The sequence below is a fragment of the Aedes albopictus genome, chromosome 1, assembly GCF_035046485.1.
Source record: "Aedes albopictus strain Foshan chromosome 1, AalbF5, whole genome shotgun sequence".
Lineage (NCBI taxonomy): Eukaryota > Metazoa > Arthropoda > Insecta > Diptera > Culicidae > Aedes > Aedes albopictus.
This window is the reverse complement of record NC_085136.1, coordinates 19,703,253-19,720,869: the sequence shown is the minus strand read 5'-3', so window position 1 is coordinate 19,720,869 and position 17,617 is coordinate 19,703,253. Positions and strand designations below refer to the sequence as shown.

Below are 17,617 nucleotides of genomic sequence, written 5' to 3'. Positions count from 1 at the left end.
ATTGGAAGCGGATCAGGATGACCACGCTCTTGATTGGAAGCAGATCGGAATGACCACGCTGTGTTATTGGAAATGGATCGGAATGACAGCGCTGTTGATTGGAAGCAGATCGGGATGACCACGCTGTGTTATTAGAAGCAAAATAGGATGACCGTGCTCTTGGTTGGAAGCGGATCGGGATAACCACGCAGTGTTATTGGAAGCGAATCGGGAGGACTACGCTATGAATAGTCGGAAATGAATTGAGATAAACGCGCATAGACTTTGGAACTGAGTTTTGGGCTAGTTTACAATTAGTTTTGGATTCGATTCAAAGTGGATTTGAATAAGATTGCAATTTGAAGAAATTGAGAAGATAGAAAACTAAGAATGTAGTCTTTTAGGGAAAAAAATACTGTATCAAAACTCTTGTTATCAAAGAGAATTCAAGGTGAGTCGTTTAACTCCATCAACGCGCATAAAATCACCTACTTCTTACACTTAGGGTGGGATGAACTACTCACCGATAGCTGGGGCGGCGTAACGGATGGCTGGGGCGGCAATGTGAGCTACAATGCAAAAAGAGAGAGATAAAAAAAAACCAAAAGTTAGTTCGTTCCTCAGGAACAGGAAAACCCTCTTCGCCACACAACCCGAGCAACACCCCGCCACGTGGCGTGCTCTCCCATAGAGACATGGCTACTTGGATGGATTTTTTCCCATCGCCACCCGTCATCATCCATTCAGCGCGCTGCGATTTCAAAGAAAAGGAAGAAAAGCTGTCAAACTGAAGCTTATCCTGAAGTACCACCATCGCACCGCTGGCGCTGGCTGCTGACTGAATGGGACCGAATAGAGGTATCAAAGACACGTTCGTCCATCCGTGCGACGACGGAACCGGATATGGATGATATAAACGTGATAGTTAGGACTTGGTGGGGAAAAGTTCCACATCCTGCGCCCGCTACGTTGCTACGACGCTACCTAAATGCGTTTTTAACGACACCACCCCCATTAACTCACCAGCTGGATAGGCGGCGGCGGCGGCGTAGTGTGGGGCGTACGCGTACCCGTCGTTGGTCAACCGGGAGTTGTGCACGCGAACGGACGAATGGGCCGAATCCACCGCCTTGGAGTACTGCGACAGGACATTCTGGCCGTACAGTCCCTTGACGGTGTGCTCGTGGCTGGCACCGACCGAGTGGTAGTCAGCGCTGGGGGCGGCAATCGAGTAGGCGGCTGGGCCGGCGGCGGCAACGCACGCGACCAGGGCGGCGGCCAGGATGACGAACTGCGGAATATATGGAGGAAACATAACGCGGGGTTAATAGGGTATCTACAACTGCAATGCTTTTTAATTGCAAGTCCGCTAAGTGCAACAACAACACAAATTCCTTTGTGTTCAACTGTAACCCCGATCATCGGATGTCAACAATACATGGTAAACAAAAAAATCAGTAGATCGCATCTGTCTCATGGATTGCCTTATACACGGTGCCACCAAATTTACGTCCACCTCTATTAGTCTGTTTTCTTTCAACCAATTCAGTTGATTTATTGGAAGATAATTAGCTTATTGTAGGGAATCGCGCCACTTGGGCGGTGGCTTCTATATTCGTCTGTTTTCCACTTAGTCTATATCTCAGTCAAATTTGAACCAATTGACACAACTTTTGGAATGTGGTGAGATAGGTATAGTATCTACCCGTGCACAACATTTCAAGTCAATTGGTTCAAAATCGACTGAGTTATAGTGGCAAACAGACGAATATAGAAGCCACCGCCCAAGTGGCGCGATACCCTATGCCCCAACTACACAACTCGTCTCAGAGAGTGAGTGGTGGCGCTACGGACCTTGGAGTGACATTAACCTTCTTAGCAACGTCACTCCTACCAAATTTGTGCCACATATGCAGTACGTTTTGTACGAGATTCTTCGTTATCTTATTTCAATAACAATAACAACGTTGCACAGTAGGCCTGATCGCTTTAATTGATGGTAGACCGCTGAATAGAAGTGCGCTTCCGGTAGCTGTTCGCAAATGAAAATTCGTAACAGTGTCTCAACGTCGAGTCTGCAATTCCTTCAATAATTCTTAAGGAGGAATCAAGGGCTGAAAATCTTGAGAGATTCACAGAAAGAACTCCTGAAGAGTTCATAGAAAAAACAAACTTCTGGAAAATTCTCACAATGAACTCCAGATGGAATTCCTGTAGCAATCCTTAAAATAGCTATGGGAGGATCACAAAACAGATTCCCTGAAGAAACTCTTAGAAAATACCGAGTGGAAAACTCTGGAGAATTTCCGAAGACGATGCTAGAGATAATACAGCGAAAGCTGAAGTTGGAGGAATCCAAGCATGAATGTTTCAATGCATTCCAGACTGAATTGTAATAGGAGTCCCAAAAAGAACCTCTAGAAGGAATCACAGGAGGAACTTTTGAGGGAACTTAGAACTACATTCTGGCATAATTCCCGTCGTAACTTGTGAAGAAAACCCAGGAGGAACGAGGAGAAATTTCAGAAGGAGTACCTTGAGGAATCTCAGATGGAACTCCAGAAGGAATTCTATGATGATCTTTTGGACAAAACCCAGAAGGAATTTCTTTAAAAAAATCCAATTTCTGGTGAAATTTCTAAAGAAATTCCCGTAGATATTCCAAGAAGATTTCAAAACGAGGCATCTGGTTGATTCTCAGAAAGAATTTCTGGATAAATCTAACGTGAGCAACTTTTTCAGTTGGATATCTTGGACAAAAATTTCTCATGCAATTCCATGAGCCTGGTGTGGTCAACTATATCTTTTTACTTATCAACTCTCCTTGATTAACACGCAAATGATCAGGATGAAAGAGGAGGCAAGTGCCACCTCCTCCATACTTCTCTTTCTCTTTCTCGTATTTGTATAAGAAAGTGAGCTAGACAAAAACAGCTGGCTATGCCAATGGAGCCAGACAAGCGGAATCCAGATTATCTAAATATTAGAATGCCTGAAATATTTCTCAAGAAATCCCAGAAGGAACCTCTTGGAAAAACCTTGAAGTAGTACTGCATGAATTCTTTAATTCGGGAATACTCCTTTTTCACATTCCTGTACATTTAGTTTAGCCACAGACAAACAGACCTAACAGGAACAGATTCAGTATGGGGAGAAATGTCAGGAGATCACAGTAGGCTGCGCGCGCGAACGGTTGGATTTTTCAACTAGCTGTCACGTTTTGTTCGTTTCCGCGTTTATTATTTATTCGGCCGGTTTGAGAGGAAAATATCTAGAGTAGAGGAGAAAACTGTTACTTAAAGAAGTGATTCTTCCGCATGGTTTATGGAAAGGCTGGTGGTGCTACGGGTTTATGCCAAGCTTATAGTTTTTTTTTCCGCGAATGAAAGTGGGTCTGCTCCTTGTATTATCTTGTGGTGCAGAAAATGCTTTCGCAATTTGTGTTAGGTTCATTGAATCCCTGTGGACTAAATAACAATGAAAGTGCAAGTGGACTTCCAAGTGATATTTTTTGGTTCACGAGAAAAAGCTGCTAAACAAAAAAGTATCTTGATTGAGTTTCAATAAGGCGAAATTTCTATAGTGTGTTGCTGACGCTGATTTTACCTGATCAGCTTGAAACAATCTTGCTTTATTGCCAAGGCCCCAATTGGTTACAATATGGTGAGATCTTTCTGATTTTGTTTCTGTTTATACTCGTGTAAATAATAACCAAATATTACGGATTAATGTTCATTTGGGGAGGGCTGGATACCATAACTTTTGATTTCGTTTCAGAGAGCGGGTAAAGGCGCTTAAGCCTAGGCTTGCGAGCCAGGGCATACGGGGGAAATACCGTTGTCCCATCCCAGGATTCCAGAGGACATGGAGTGACATTAACATTCTTAGCAAAGTCACTTCCAACGAAGCGGTATATTATTCTCATTTTTCACGGAACGGTTGGTACGAGATGTCCCCGTTTTCTGATTACAATAAAAAACACAACGCTGCACAGTAGGCCTGGCCGCTTTAATGCTTGTAATGCATCCCTGATGCACTGCAATCATTAATAATGACAAGAAAAATGATAGGAGTAGTCGATCCTTTCATTTTCCAGGATTCTTTCAATGAATGGCTGTGTATGTGTAGACTAGACTAGACTAGACTAGACAAACAGACCTAACAGCTAGAACAGTTTTCGTGAAAATCCATTGCCTGGTGAAAAGGTTTTACGAAACACTGCGTTGTGCAATATCGTCAACAGAAAGCGCTAGTCAAACGAAAAGAAAAACGATGCGCGCGCCTCTAGTTGTGAAAACGACATCTATGAAGATTTAAAATCATCGCTAAAAGCGCGATCGATGGAAATTTCGCAAGTGTTACGTCTGTTTGCCTGTGGTTTAGTGCTCTTGCTCTACCTTCCCTTCGCAGACTACCCTTACTCTAATTCACCTATTTTCTTAATCTAGCCTAACATATTCTTTGAAGCTCTTTCCCCTACCGCCATCAGTCTCTCTTTTTAGACTTCCATACTCGTTGCATCCTTTGCCACCCAATTTTCCCAAATCTTCACGCTTTAGTTCAATGAAATTATGGTGAAAACTTGGGCACAGAGAAACAAACGCAACACGCAGAACAAATCTCGTTGAAAAACATCGCCGCGAAAACGTAACTGCGTAAACTGTTAACCGTGCTGTGTTTGGCCGAGCCATCACTAGGTGGCGGTAGTGAGCAAATGTCGAACAGGAACAAAGCCTACGCCTGCGCTGCGAGTGGTCAATCGACCAACTATTGGATCTTTGAATCGATCGTTAAAAAGGTAATCTATGGAAAGCAAGTAGAGTGTGACGATTGTTTCTCTGTGTCTAGGGTTTTAGCGCCGTTCGCTCGTTACAAACCCGCTCGTTGCAATGCTTTTTAGTTGCAATTCCACTAATTGCAAAATTTGACAAGTTTTTGCAATGGACTACCCGCTTTGCGCGCAGCCACAGTTGATCAGCAGGAGTAAATCAATTTAATTTTGTATGGCGAAAAGCATCTAAACTTGAATTACTTGAAATACAAAGCTTTTCCCGAAAAAAAAAATGGTAGGCTTAATAGTGGTCACCATTGTGCACAACCACTACCAAATATTTTTTTCGAATAATGTGTTCCACTTTGAAGAATTTGCCTTTAGATGGTATTCGCCATACAATATTTTTGCGATTTACTTTTAGCGATTTTTCGCGCATAGAAGCTAGCGCCACATTGGTCGATGCGGTGAGTAGGAAAACAGCCGATGTAGTTAATTCATTAAAAAGCAATCAAATGTCAAATTCGTGCTGTCAGAATTATGCTGTCAGTGCATTTCGATGCACTTTAGTGTCAAAATGACGTTGCAATCAGCGAATGGCATTCGCTCGTTGCACAGTAAACATTTTGAAACGAGCGAACGACCGCTGTAGTAAAAAGACGTTTAAGGACAAACGTCTTGAAGTCCCGCTTCAACAGGGCATCAGAACTTCAGACGCACAAATCTCAAGAAGCAAGCTTCAAACAATAGTGCATTTGATTATTCTGTTTTTGCTCACTTGTAATAAGCTTAAAATAAAATGATCAGGTGGATTGGCTCTGTTTACAAAGAGATTTGAGCGCTGAAAATCGTGAGTAGGTGCCAAAATCGGCCATTGTCGCGGCCATTTTGGGATTCCAACAAATCTGTCCTTCAAATCAGCTGATTTTGGGGGCCTTTGACAGTTCTCCCATGAAAATGACCGTTCGGCGCTTGTGTCTTTGTTCGGCAGTTGTAAACAATAGGCATACACAGACCGGTCAACTGAACACTGTAATGCACGGTGACGTCATCAAGAAATCGCTCTCTTTCTCTCCTACGGGAAGTTAGAAAAGAACATTACCAACACCTGTCAAAATTTACAGGTACTGGTTCTGTTGTTTACAAAAAACTCGTATCTACCTTGAACCACAGAGAACCCCAAGCAACACACATGTTATAATAGAGTGACGACAGCGCAAGTTTTGGTTGTATAGATGTTTATTTTACGTAATTCTAACATTGTGTTGAAATAACATAAAATAAACTTCTATACAACCAAAACTTGCGCTGTCGTAACTTTTATATAGCATGTGTGTTACTTGGGACAGACGAACATGCTCGAACAAAATTGCTTGAAAATCTTGTGTAAAGAAAAATCAAGCGCAGTAGCGACATCGGCGTTGACTTTCCCACCTAAAAACTCCTTCCGACACCATGATGGCGCTTAATTACGAAATATTTCACTAGCGCACCTTTAAATATTGTTACTCGGGGGCAGATCGCCCCTTATTACTGCCCTGGATGCCAGCTAGTCAGAGCCCAAGCTCCTATGCTCTCAGGGTCGGCAAATATCGCTTTCAAGGGCTCTTTCATTCAGAAAAAGGTATAAATACAGAACCAAATACCATTTTAACTTATTTATTATTTTTGCACTTACTCTATCGGTGTGTGTGTGTGATTGTGGGTGGGGTGGTTGGGCCGGCCGGCTACGCACTGCGACGATGGACGGTGGACCGTTGACGATGGACGGTGGACCGTGGACCGTGGACAATGGACGGTTGACCGTTGCGGGTTCGTGGGTGGATGCCGGAAGCGAGGGTTCGTCTGTTTGTGCGGGCCGGACTAACTGCATGCGGGCGGATCAGGGCTGGTGCCACGTGGGAAGAAACGTGGATGACGATCGGTGTACGGAGATCATGCGGGATCATGCAGGGATGGTTCGGACTAGCTTCTGTTCCGAACGAGGGCTGCTACTGAGCTACCGGGGTCCGTAATGACCGATAACCGGCGAGCCGGGAGCCGGCGGACGGGGAACCGGGCGATGTCCGGTGAACTCAGTTTCTGGTGTCGATTACCGGTGAGGACCGGCAGATCGGGAACTCTAGGAACCGTGGGAGTGCTGAGCGGTGTCTTTAGGCGGAGGGCGGCCGCGGTATCATGCCCTTTTTCGGCCGAATCGGCCTTCTCTTGCGACACGAGGGCGATTCACCGGCTTCTGGGCTAACCTCTTGCCGTTAATCCTCTGGGTCCTGATTCGATTCTTATGAAAATCGCACGGGATAGGTATCACTCAAAATTTAACTTGAGAGCGGTTCTTTGTGAACTGTCTGGTCGTAGCTAAGGTTTTACAATGGCTACCTTGCTATCAACTAGTAGACCATTGTTTTGGTGAATAGCCATCTCAGACCCTTGTAGCCTTCTTGCTCTATCTATCCCTTTCCCATGTTCCCCTTTCTAATTTGGCCCAATCGCTGATATGTGGCAATACAATTTGCTGTTCGGCAGTGCGTACGAGGGGTGTTGGTTTGTGTAATGGTGGTTTGTTAACAAATTATGTTTCGGTTGCATTAATTTAGTACTATTTTTAAATCTGAATTCTAGAGTGTGCATGCTTTTTAAATAACTTTTAATTTATAGGATATACAATTTATTTTAATTAGTTTTACACATTGTACTATTTTGAACAACAAATATACAGTAAACATAAAGTTTTATATCACAACGGTAACACTATCTACTACTCCCCCCTAAAAATTAATCAAAACAGAGTTTTAGATTAATTTTTGTTTTCAATTATTCAATTCATTTAGAACCATCTCAGGGTTGAGTCGCACCTTTTGTGCTTCGAAATTCTAACGAAAATCAACATGAATTGCGTAAACAATTGATCTCAATTATGCTTGAGAATTCTATTTGTTGGGTATACGCAATTCATGTTGATTTTCGTTAGAATTTCGAAGCACAAAAGGTGCGACTCAACCCTGAGATGGTTCTAAATGAATTGAATAATTGAAAACAAAAATTAATCTAAAACTCTGTTTTGATTAATTTTTAGGGGGGAGTAGTAGATAGTGTTACCGTTGTGATATAAAACTTTATGTTTACTGTATATTTGTTGTTCAAAATAGTACAATGTGTAAAACTAATTAAAATAAATTGTATATCCTATAAATTAAAAGTTATTTAAAAAGCATGCACACTCTAGAATTCAGATTTAAAAATAGTACTAAATTAATGCAACCGAAACATAATTTGTTAACAAACCACCATTACACAAACCAACACCCCTCGTACGCACTGCCGAACAGCAAATTGTATTGCCACATATCAGCGATTGGGCCAAATTAGAAAGGGGAACATGGGAAAGGGATAGATAGAGCAAGAAGGCTACAAGGGTCTGAGATGGCTATTCACCAAAACAATGGTCTACTAGTTGATAGCAAGGTAGCCATTGTAAAACCTTAGCTACGACCAGACAGTTCACAAAGAACCGCTCTCAAGTTAAATTTTGAGTGATACCTATCCCGTGCGATTTTCATAAGAATCGAATCAGGACCCAGAGGATTAACGGCAAGAGGTTAGCCCAGAAGCCGGTGAATCGCCCTCGTGTCGCAAGAGAAGGCCGATTCGGCCGAAAAAGGGCATGATACCGCGGCCGCCCTCCGCCTAAAGACACCGCTCAGCACTCCCACGGTTCCTAGAGTTCCCGATCTGCCGGTCCTCACCGGTAATCGACACCAGAAACTGAGTTCACCGGACATCGCCCGGTTCCCCGTCCGCCGGCTCCCGGCTCGCCGGTTATCGGTCATTACGGACCCCGGTAGCTCAGTAGCAGCCCTCGTTCGGAACAGAAGCTAGTCCGAACCATCCCTGCATGATCCCGCATGATCTCCGTACACCGATCGTCATCCACGTTTCTTCCCACGTGGCACCAGCCCTGATCCGCCCGCATGCAGTTAGTCCGGCCCGCACAAACAGACGAACCCTCGCTTCCGGCATCCACCCACGAACCCGCAACGGTCAACCGTCCATTGTCACTTATCAAAATCTCCGGAACAGAGAAGCGACGGAACCATTGCTCCTCCAGGATTTTGATAATTAGGTCTGTAGAGATCTTCCTTACTGGCACCAACATGGTCCATTTCGAATATACGTCCAGAAGCACAAGGAGGTGAGTATGGCCGGATTTTGATCTAGGTAGCGATTGTATAAAATCAATTGCTAACATCTGGAAGGGCTTGGTGGCTAATCGGGCGTTTCCCATTAACGGGTGCTGTGAAGTAGTGGTTGGTTTGCACTCTTTGCAAATGCGACACCGTTCGACATATTTCCGAATTGTGGTAGCCATTTTAGGCCAAAAATACCTCGTTCGGATTTTATCGAGAAGCTTTTCGTACCCCACATGAAGCGAATCGTCGTGCTCTCTTCGGAGAACCTCCTCTCGAGATTTCTCCGGAACACATAGTTTCCACTCAAATCTAAAATCCAAAACTTTGGTTTTGCTGGGAACGAATTTAAAAAGTTTCCCTGTTTCTACTTTATAGTCGGTACACTCATCTGGCGCAGAGAGTACTTTATTGTATATAGTGGAGTACCATGCGTCTCCGTCATCAAGGGTAGCTGCTTCTATTGAACGGGAGAGCGCATCAGGGATCACGTTATCCCTTCCTCTCCGATGTCGTATCTCAAAATCGTAGCCCTGAAGCTCAATGCTCCAGCGACTGAGCCTTGATGAGGTACGCCACTTCCCATTCATAATATGGGTGAGAGCGGACGCATCAGTTATGACCACAAATCTTGTACCTTCAATGTACGGCCTGAATTTGTCGATGGCTGTTAACACGGCTAGGCCTTCTTTTTCCGAAGCAGCATAAGCCTGTTGTGCTGGGGAAAGCTTTTGCGAGAAATATGCCACCACTTTCTCTCCGCATTCATGCTGCTGCGTGAGTATGGCAGCGATAGCACTGTCGCTCGCATCAGTTTGAACTTGGAACGGTAGCTCAAAGTTTGGATTTGCGAGAACCGGTGCCGCAATCAAACTCTCTTTCAGTTGGATGAAAGATTTCTCAGCAGCTGGGTTCCAGACAATCGTTTTAGGCTTTTTCTTCAAAAGATTCGTAAGGGGAGCAGAAATCTCGCTGAAACGAGGAATAAAGCGTCGATAATAATTCGACATTCCCAAAAAACGGCGAAGGGCTCGAAGTGAGGTTGGGCGCTCGTAATTTATGATGGCCTCTACGCGGTCGGGGTTTGGGCGCAGACCATCCGATGAGATAATGTACCCAAGGTAAGGTAGCTCTCTTAAACAGAATTTCGACTTGTCGAGATTAATAGATAAGTTGGCCAATCGTAATCGACGGGCAACCTCTCTCAAAGACTGGAGGTGTGCTTCGAATGTGCTGCTTACCACGACGATGTCGTCGAGGTAAACAAACACACTCGGTTCCAGTTCACCGTACCCTAGGACCTCGTCCATGAGTCGGGCTAGTGTAGCTGGACTATTCACTAAGCCGAAGGGTAGGCGGGTGAACTGGAACAATCCTCTACCCAACACCGAGAACGCTGTATATTTTCGTGAGCTAGGGTCCAAAGGGATTTGTAGAAAAGCTTTCGTCAAATCAATGGTCGTTAGAAACTTGCTTGACCCTAGCCTACTCAATATACGATCTTGGTGTGGGAGAGGATAAGCGTCCCTCCTAGTCCGATCATTCAATCGCCTGGCGTCTAGGCATAGACGGACTTCGCCGGTAGGTTTGAGGACGGGGACCGTACTTAGGGCCCAATCGCTCTTACTGGGTTCGATCACTTTTTGACTGAGCATTTTGTCTAATTCAATATTGATCTTCCTTTGCATATCGGGAGACGTTGGGTAGGGGTTTATTCTCACCGGTGGAGAGTTCTGGAACTCTTCCTTCAATTCAATTTTATGCGAGATAATAGGAGTGACCCCAAGAACTTCTCCTTCAACTGCCGATTGAAAAAGCTTTTTAACCTCGTCCAGCTCTATTTTCTGTTCTGGTGAGAGAATTTCTACCTCTCCCTCCTCTCCTTGTTCATACCCCTCTACACTTCCTTCTTCCAACTCGTCCACCAGCTCAGTTTGCTGCGACGGTACAGTGGGCTCAAGGCCAAAAGATCTCCAAAAGTCGTCATACCCCAAAATCAATCTGCGTTTGAAATTTGGAGCAATCAAAGCCGGAATGATTTTATTCTCATCATTGAAGGTCACAGGTAAATGGACATATCCTTCAACTTCCACTGGGGCTCCTGAAGCGGTTTTTAATGACACATCAGTGGGAAAAATTTTCAATTTCAGGTCTCTGACGAGCTTCTTACACCCAAACCCTAGAACAGTTCTCTGGGCGCCACTATCTAGCAACCCAATTACCTCCTTTCCTAGGACATATATTTTCGTGTAAGGTCGATTATCTCCATCGATTCGAACAATAAGCTCATCAATCTCCATTTCCGAACAATAATCCACACTGGAAATGGGTTCGAAACCGTTTGCTAGTAGGTCGGTGTAAACGTGATCAACTGTGGAAGGATTTTTAAGCGACTCATCAGCTTGCCTTCTCAAGCTGAGCTCTGCTCGTTTTTTTGACAGAATGGACATTCAGGCGTAATAACATCCAAAAAGCCACACAGTCTGCAAAACTTTTTCCGCTTCTCGGAGCAGTCACCATAGTGGTGCCCATGCTTCCTGCAGTTATAGCAAGTGCCTATAGGTGGGCGAACGTAACGTTCGGATAAAGCTCTCAAAGTTCCCTTGGAAGATCCTTCCATGGGATCCTCTTTGCTCTTCCCCGCCTTCCCCTCATTTTGCTCTACCCGCTGTTTAATTTTCTCTCCCTCTGAGCTTTGCTTAGGCTTGCTCTGGGAAAAGCTGCGCAAGTTCTGACCGCTTCCAGGAATTTGTTTTAATTTCGAACTGCTCGAAGCTGTCATTTCGTTCACCAGCTGAACTTTAGAACGACTTTCACTGGGCTTTTGAAACATGTTCCAATTGTTTTCATCGATTATCCTGCCGTATTTTTTTAGTCTGGATAGTGACCTAATTCCTGCCCCTGTCAACGCGTTTTTATAGTCATACCTCATATTGCGCCAAACAATTTCGAACTTTCGTTGGTCCGAAATTGGTTTGGTCATCGATTGGAAGAGCTTTTGCATATCATGCAGGTAATCTACAAACTTTTCTCCTCGAGCTTGTCGCCTATTTGTAGCCTGGATTTCGATCTGAAAATCTAGATCCGGTGGTAGAAATTCGCGTTTAAGTTCCCTTTTAAGCCCTGACCAAGTACGGAAGTCACGATTCTCGAAGCCTTCCATGAACCAGTCCTTGGCACGTCCCACAGTGGCGGGGCTCCATACAAATGTCGGACAAAACCTAAAACTTTCTCCAAATGCGCTGAAATTCACATGTCTAGATAATTTGGGTGTGCTGAATCTATTTCTGGCATCAAAACTTACATAACTTGCATTATTTTTGTATGAAAGTAGGTTTAAAGTATTAAAATAACCTTATTTTTAATAAAAATAACATAGCGCAACATTTTTTTTGTCTCAAGAGCAAACTTATGTGTCTCCGAAGGATTTTGGGCTGCTGAATCCGAATCCGGGCTCAGATTTGCTCCAACACATCACAATTTTGAGCTATACCTCAATTTATAGGGCAAAATATGCGATTTTGGGCTCTTTTGACTGCAAGTTATTAAGCATGGAAATATTTTTTTTAATCAATCAAAAGGTTAATTGTTCAATTAACATCTAAATTAACGACTCATGCAAAATATTTCGTTTTACCTAATCAAATTCGATAGATTTATGCATTTTATGTGAGTATGAAAACTAGCATGCAACTTTTGGAGGGTGACTTGTATGGGAAATATCGTACCTAACATAAATCGCTTAAAACTATCAAATTCGATTTGGTAAAACGAAATATTTTGCATGAGTCGTTAATTTAGATGTTAATTGACCTATTAACCTTTTGATTGATTAAAAAAAATGTGTCCATGCTTAATAACTTGCAGTCAAAAAAGCCCAAAATCGCATATTTTTCCCTATAACAAATCTGAGCCCGGATTCGGATTCAGCGGTCCAAAATCCTTCGGAGACACATAAGTTTGCTCTTGAGACAGACCAAAAGTTAATTTTTGTTACGCTGTGTAATAGAAGCTCATAATAAATAAGTTGGCATCATGTTTATTTGTTTTAGAGTATAGTTTTAGTGCTCTATGTTGCAAAAAAAAGATTGGATAATATGTTAATCTACATAGTTTTTTGATGAAGCATGTAGAATTGTATAAAAATGCGAGTTAACAAGGCAAAATTGCTTCACATTTTTTATTAAGTGAGGGTTACATTCTATTCATCATGTCCGCTTATCACACAGCGATAATAACAATGATGACGATACCTCATACCACATCTATGTAGAACAAAAGTCGACAATACAAGCTCACAGCACAGACAAACAGTCATCTCATGCTACTCACTTCCCATTGATCCTCTTTAACAGTTAGTTCAAATAATCTCTAGTGCGTAAATCGTACGCTCATGGCTCTAGCATCATTTTTGCTCCTGTTTGACGTTTGGTCACTACCGTCACCTAGTTAAGAGATTGCAAAACATTGGCATTGATTGGCGGTTTGATTGGCATTGAGCGATTATGTTCTCGTGACCACTATTTAAATGGTTCCAATTTGTTCGAAGTGATACGTCTGTTTGTCTGTGCATTGGTCTCTGGTCACCATTTCAGTGGGTTTTTTGAGTTAATCATTATTGAAATTAATGTCGCCGAATTTCCGAGAACGTATTTTAGCAAATGAAACCTTGGATGATTAGTTCATAAAATAATAAATATGCATATGTAGGGTACATTCGTTTTTGAATTTACAAGAAATCCTTTATTTCATTATACTTATTAAAAGGCAAACTACATATAGCTACTTAGTCTAATATAATTGATGAAAATACAGTCTATCACAAAACCATTCAATAACCGCTCTGTTGTATTTTCTCAAAAAATGCACTTGTTGAATACAGTACCAACGTAATGCTGTCTCAAAAGATCGAATGCGCGACAATAAACAGGTTAACACCCCTCCCCAGTACATTCTGCATAAGTGATAACGCAACATATCAATATGCTACGATGACTTTTATATTCTGGACGGAAATTTTAAAAGATATTTTATAAGTTTACGTTCGAAAACAAAATTCATACATTTTGGACTGTTCCGCAACCATGCGTCTCCATTACAACTTTTTTTCAAAAAAGTAAATTTTTCGTTCTTAGCGCAGTTTTGCGCAGACAGTGACATATATCCCCAAAAACTAGACAAGATTTGGGGTTAGATGCAACACACCTGATCGTTCCGAACTGTTTCATTAAAAAGTACTAGATCTATGTAGCCTGAATTTATAATCAAAAAAATCAGTAAAAGTTACATTTTTGGAATGGTCTATAAAAACAACAAATGTAAGCTAAGATTCAGATTGGATGTTGTAATGCCAAGGTTGAATGTATCCCAAAACAATAATAAAATTCATGGATTTCAATATCAGCTATATGTTACACATTGCGACATTGAAATTATGGTTTGAAATTATTATGATAAAAACATATTATTCAGTACATAATTTTTCAACTTTGAAAAATTCCCCTGGACTCAATTTTGATTCAATTGACTTGAAAATTTGGATTTTTCTTAGTTAAAGTATTTATAACAAAAGAAAAATATCAAAGCAATGAAATTTTGAGATGAAATTTTGAGGTTTTGTCCGGCCTTCGGCCACTGTGCGTCCGCTGAATAAATGGATTGCACCACGAAATAGCTCTCTTTCAGAAATATCTTCCGATTTACAGCGCATTTTCACCTCCTTGAGGAATTCGGCTAACCGCCGCCCCTGATCTCTACCGTCATACTTCAATTTCCATTCCGATACGGGGATTCTCCTAAGACTTTTCCTAGCTTTCCTCTCCTTCCTATGCTTTTTCTTTTTATGCCTTTCTTCAACGCTTGAGACTGACGAACTTTCGGAATTCGAATCGCTAGTCATTTCCGAACTGCTCGAAGTTGATGAGCTGCTCGAAGACGTTGAAATCGATGAAAAGCTCACCTTTCGGTGTCGCTTTCTGATTCGGTTTGCCTTGGACAAACTTCGGATTTTCTCTCGTCTCTGGTCTTTCTTCTTTCTTTTCTCGCGTTTTTCCTTCCTCGGCCTAGCATTTTGGTACTCTTCTAGGGAACTCTCTGACCTAGTCTCCACCGGGGAGAACTGGTTAGTACCAATCTTGGTATTACGATCTTCTTCTCCAGAGTCTCCTATATCTTCCTCTCTTGTCGGTTCGAATGCCTTTTTCCCTCTCTCTAAATTTCGCTCCGATTTTTGTCTCAAACTCTCAGTAGTACTCTCCTGACCTTTCTTTAACCGTTCATTCAAATTTATCAATAATTTTTCTAATCGTTTTTTCCGCTCTATGTTTTCCTCTGCCTCCCTCATTCTCTGCTCTTCCAAAGCTATCTCCTTTTCCTTCATTTGCCTTTGTTGCTCCGTAGTTTGCAAAACAAAAGTTTTTAAATGATGCATTATATCTTTGACGTTATCATGATTCCCTTCCTCATAACCCGTAAGGATCTTGAGGATCTCTTCTGACCGCCCCATTGAAGCTTCTAGCTCTTGCTTTTTGGAACTCAAAGGTTTCTTTTTCGCACCTCCACTAGCTTCCTCCAGTGCAACAGCCTCTTCTAACTCTCTACCTGATACTGTATCATTGAGAACATCAATTTCGTCCCTTACTTCCTCCAAAACTTGACTAATCTCTGTCTCTAATGGTGCAGCGTGTTCTAAAGCCTCCTCAACCACTTCCATCTCCGGAAAATGCTTCTGAAATATTTCACTCGCTTGCCTCCCCACATCGGCAATATCTACTAAATATTCGTTCGCATCAACCGATTTGAATAGCATGAAGATTCGCACACGATAATGAACCAGTCTAGTGCTTAATTTTTCTCTTTGACGTGCATCGGCTTTTGGGTTGTCCAGCAACCCACCAATAACATTAAGCTTGAAACGTATAATTTCCAATTCTTCCGCTACTGGTCTCCAGCTGGGAGCTGCTACAAACCTGTTTGTGTCCCTTTCTTCCTTCATTTTATCCTTTAATTTTCTCCGCTTAATACTTACATGTTCATCCAAGCCATACATAATATTTCTAATAAGGAGTTCGTGCTCTACCTCATCAGTAGACAGATGAGACACATCCATCCTCTTGTATAGGGTTTGTAAATCCATTTTGGTTCACCCCAAATTTAAAGAAAAATAACAAACCGTGCTATACAAAACAATTTGAAAACCGTAACCTAAAAATTTGAATCCTATTACTTAATTCCCGGCGAAAAATATTCAAAAAATCTAATTGTCTGTATTGCTTCTTATGAAACCGTTTGAGGTTCTAGCTCATGGTCGAATCAAGACCCAATAACCAATTCCTTACTCAATTCTCCGCAGCTATATAACCGCTATTTGGTAAGAACAAGCAAAAAATGAAAACTTTCGTTAGTGTACGCGCACTAGTAAGATGATCCAATGAATTTATGAACGTTACCCTTAGCTATTCGCAGCCGTATTACCGTTGAAACAGTCAAACCTTTTGTTTGCCGTAACCTACGATGCACACTCTCATTGATCTAATGAATTCCAGAACTCTTGAAAGCTTTTAGTTTAGGTTGCATTAATTTAGTACTATTTTTAAATCTGAATTCTAGAGTGTGCATGCTTTTTAAATAACTTTTAATTTATAGGATATACAATTTATTTTAATTAGTTTTACACATTGTACTATTTTGAACAACAAATATACAGTAAACATAAAGTTTTATATCACAACGGTAACAATATTCCTACTCAGAGATTGAGCTGTATTTGCTCAAATAACATGATGTGCATGGTTATTTCACAAAGTCAGCAACAAAATTTGAGCAAACCATTGAAAATTAGTTTCATTACTTTCAATTAGAAATGAGTTGAACAACAATACAATTATTATTTCCCTAGTAAATTCACACATTCTCTGGGTGGAACTATATTGGGGTGCACACTTGGTGACACTAGCGCCAAAAGGTAAAATATCGGCGAACTTGCACCGCAATTTGAAATGTGACAGCGCCGCGTAATGGCCACATTGCCAGTTATTTCAAAACAGCCGTTGCAGTTCTTTACACAACTGAACTTCATGAGCTTAGACGTCTGTTCTCTGTGCTTGAACATCCCTGCATCTTGCACCTTGCATCTCTCGACGTCGACGAACAAGCGCTCTAGTGCTCTTGCCAAGCATCTTCGAGAGTTGGGGCACAGACAAACAGACGTAACACCTTGATCAATTTCCGCAAAAATCCATCGCACAATTCAAGCTGCCATCACCTGGTGGAAATGTTTCACGAAACACTGCTTTGTACAATATCGTAAACAGAAGGCGCTAGTGTGAAACGTCAAATGCAAAGAAAAACGATGCGCGCGCCTCTGGATGCGAAAGCCACAACTGTGAAGATTTAAAATGATCGTTAAAAGCGTGGTCGATGGAAATTTCGTGTTACGTCTGTTTATCTGTGGGTGGGATATTCAGCAAAGTTATCTAGATTGATTGGAACAATACCTTTGTTTTTTTGGGTTTGGTCCAGATCTGCTGAAAGTGATCTAGATAAGTTTTATCTTTCAATACGACACTCTAGTGTTCTCAATATGCATCCTAGAGTGGTGGAGTCTTCGGCTAACTACTTCGGATTGGTGGATACTACATTCTCACAATTTTGGCTTTAGTCTAAATCTGATTTACTTACT

The 17,617-nt window shown here is 42.0% G+C and overlaps 2 protein-coding genes across 2 annotated transcripts in view; one reads left to right on the top strand and one right to left on the bottom strand.

The window, feature by feature from the left end:
• The window catches only part of LOC134284823 (uncharacterized), a 496,062-nt gene that overhangs the window by 196,577 nt on the left and 281,868 nt on the right, over positions 1 to 17,617 (top strand). The window lies entirely within an intron of this gene.
• Positions 1 to 17,617, bottom strand: part of LOC109408966 (cuticle protein 21.3) — a 30,533-nt gene that overhangs the window by 2,260 nt on the left and 10,656 nt on the right. The window contains exons 2-3 of the mRNA XM_029852190.2: positions 1,003 to 1,270; positions 504 to 548 (exon numbers count right to left, since the gene is read on the bottom strand). Of these exons, the coding sequence (XP_029708050.1) occupies positions 504 to 548; positions 1,003 to 1,270 (313 nt within the window). The remainder of the gene's footprint in view (positions 1 to 503; positions 549 to 1,002; positions 1,271 to 17,617) is intronic.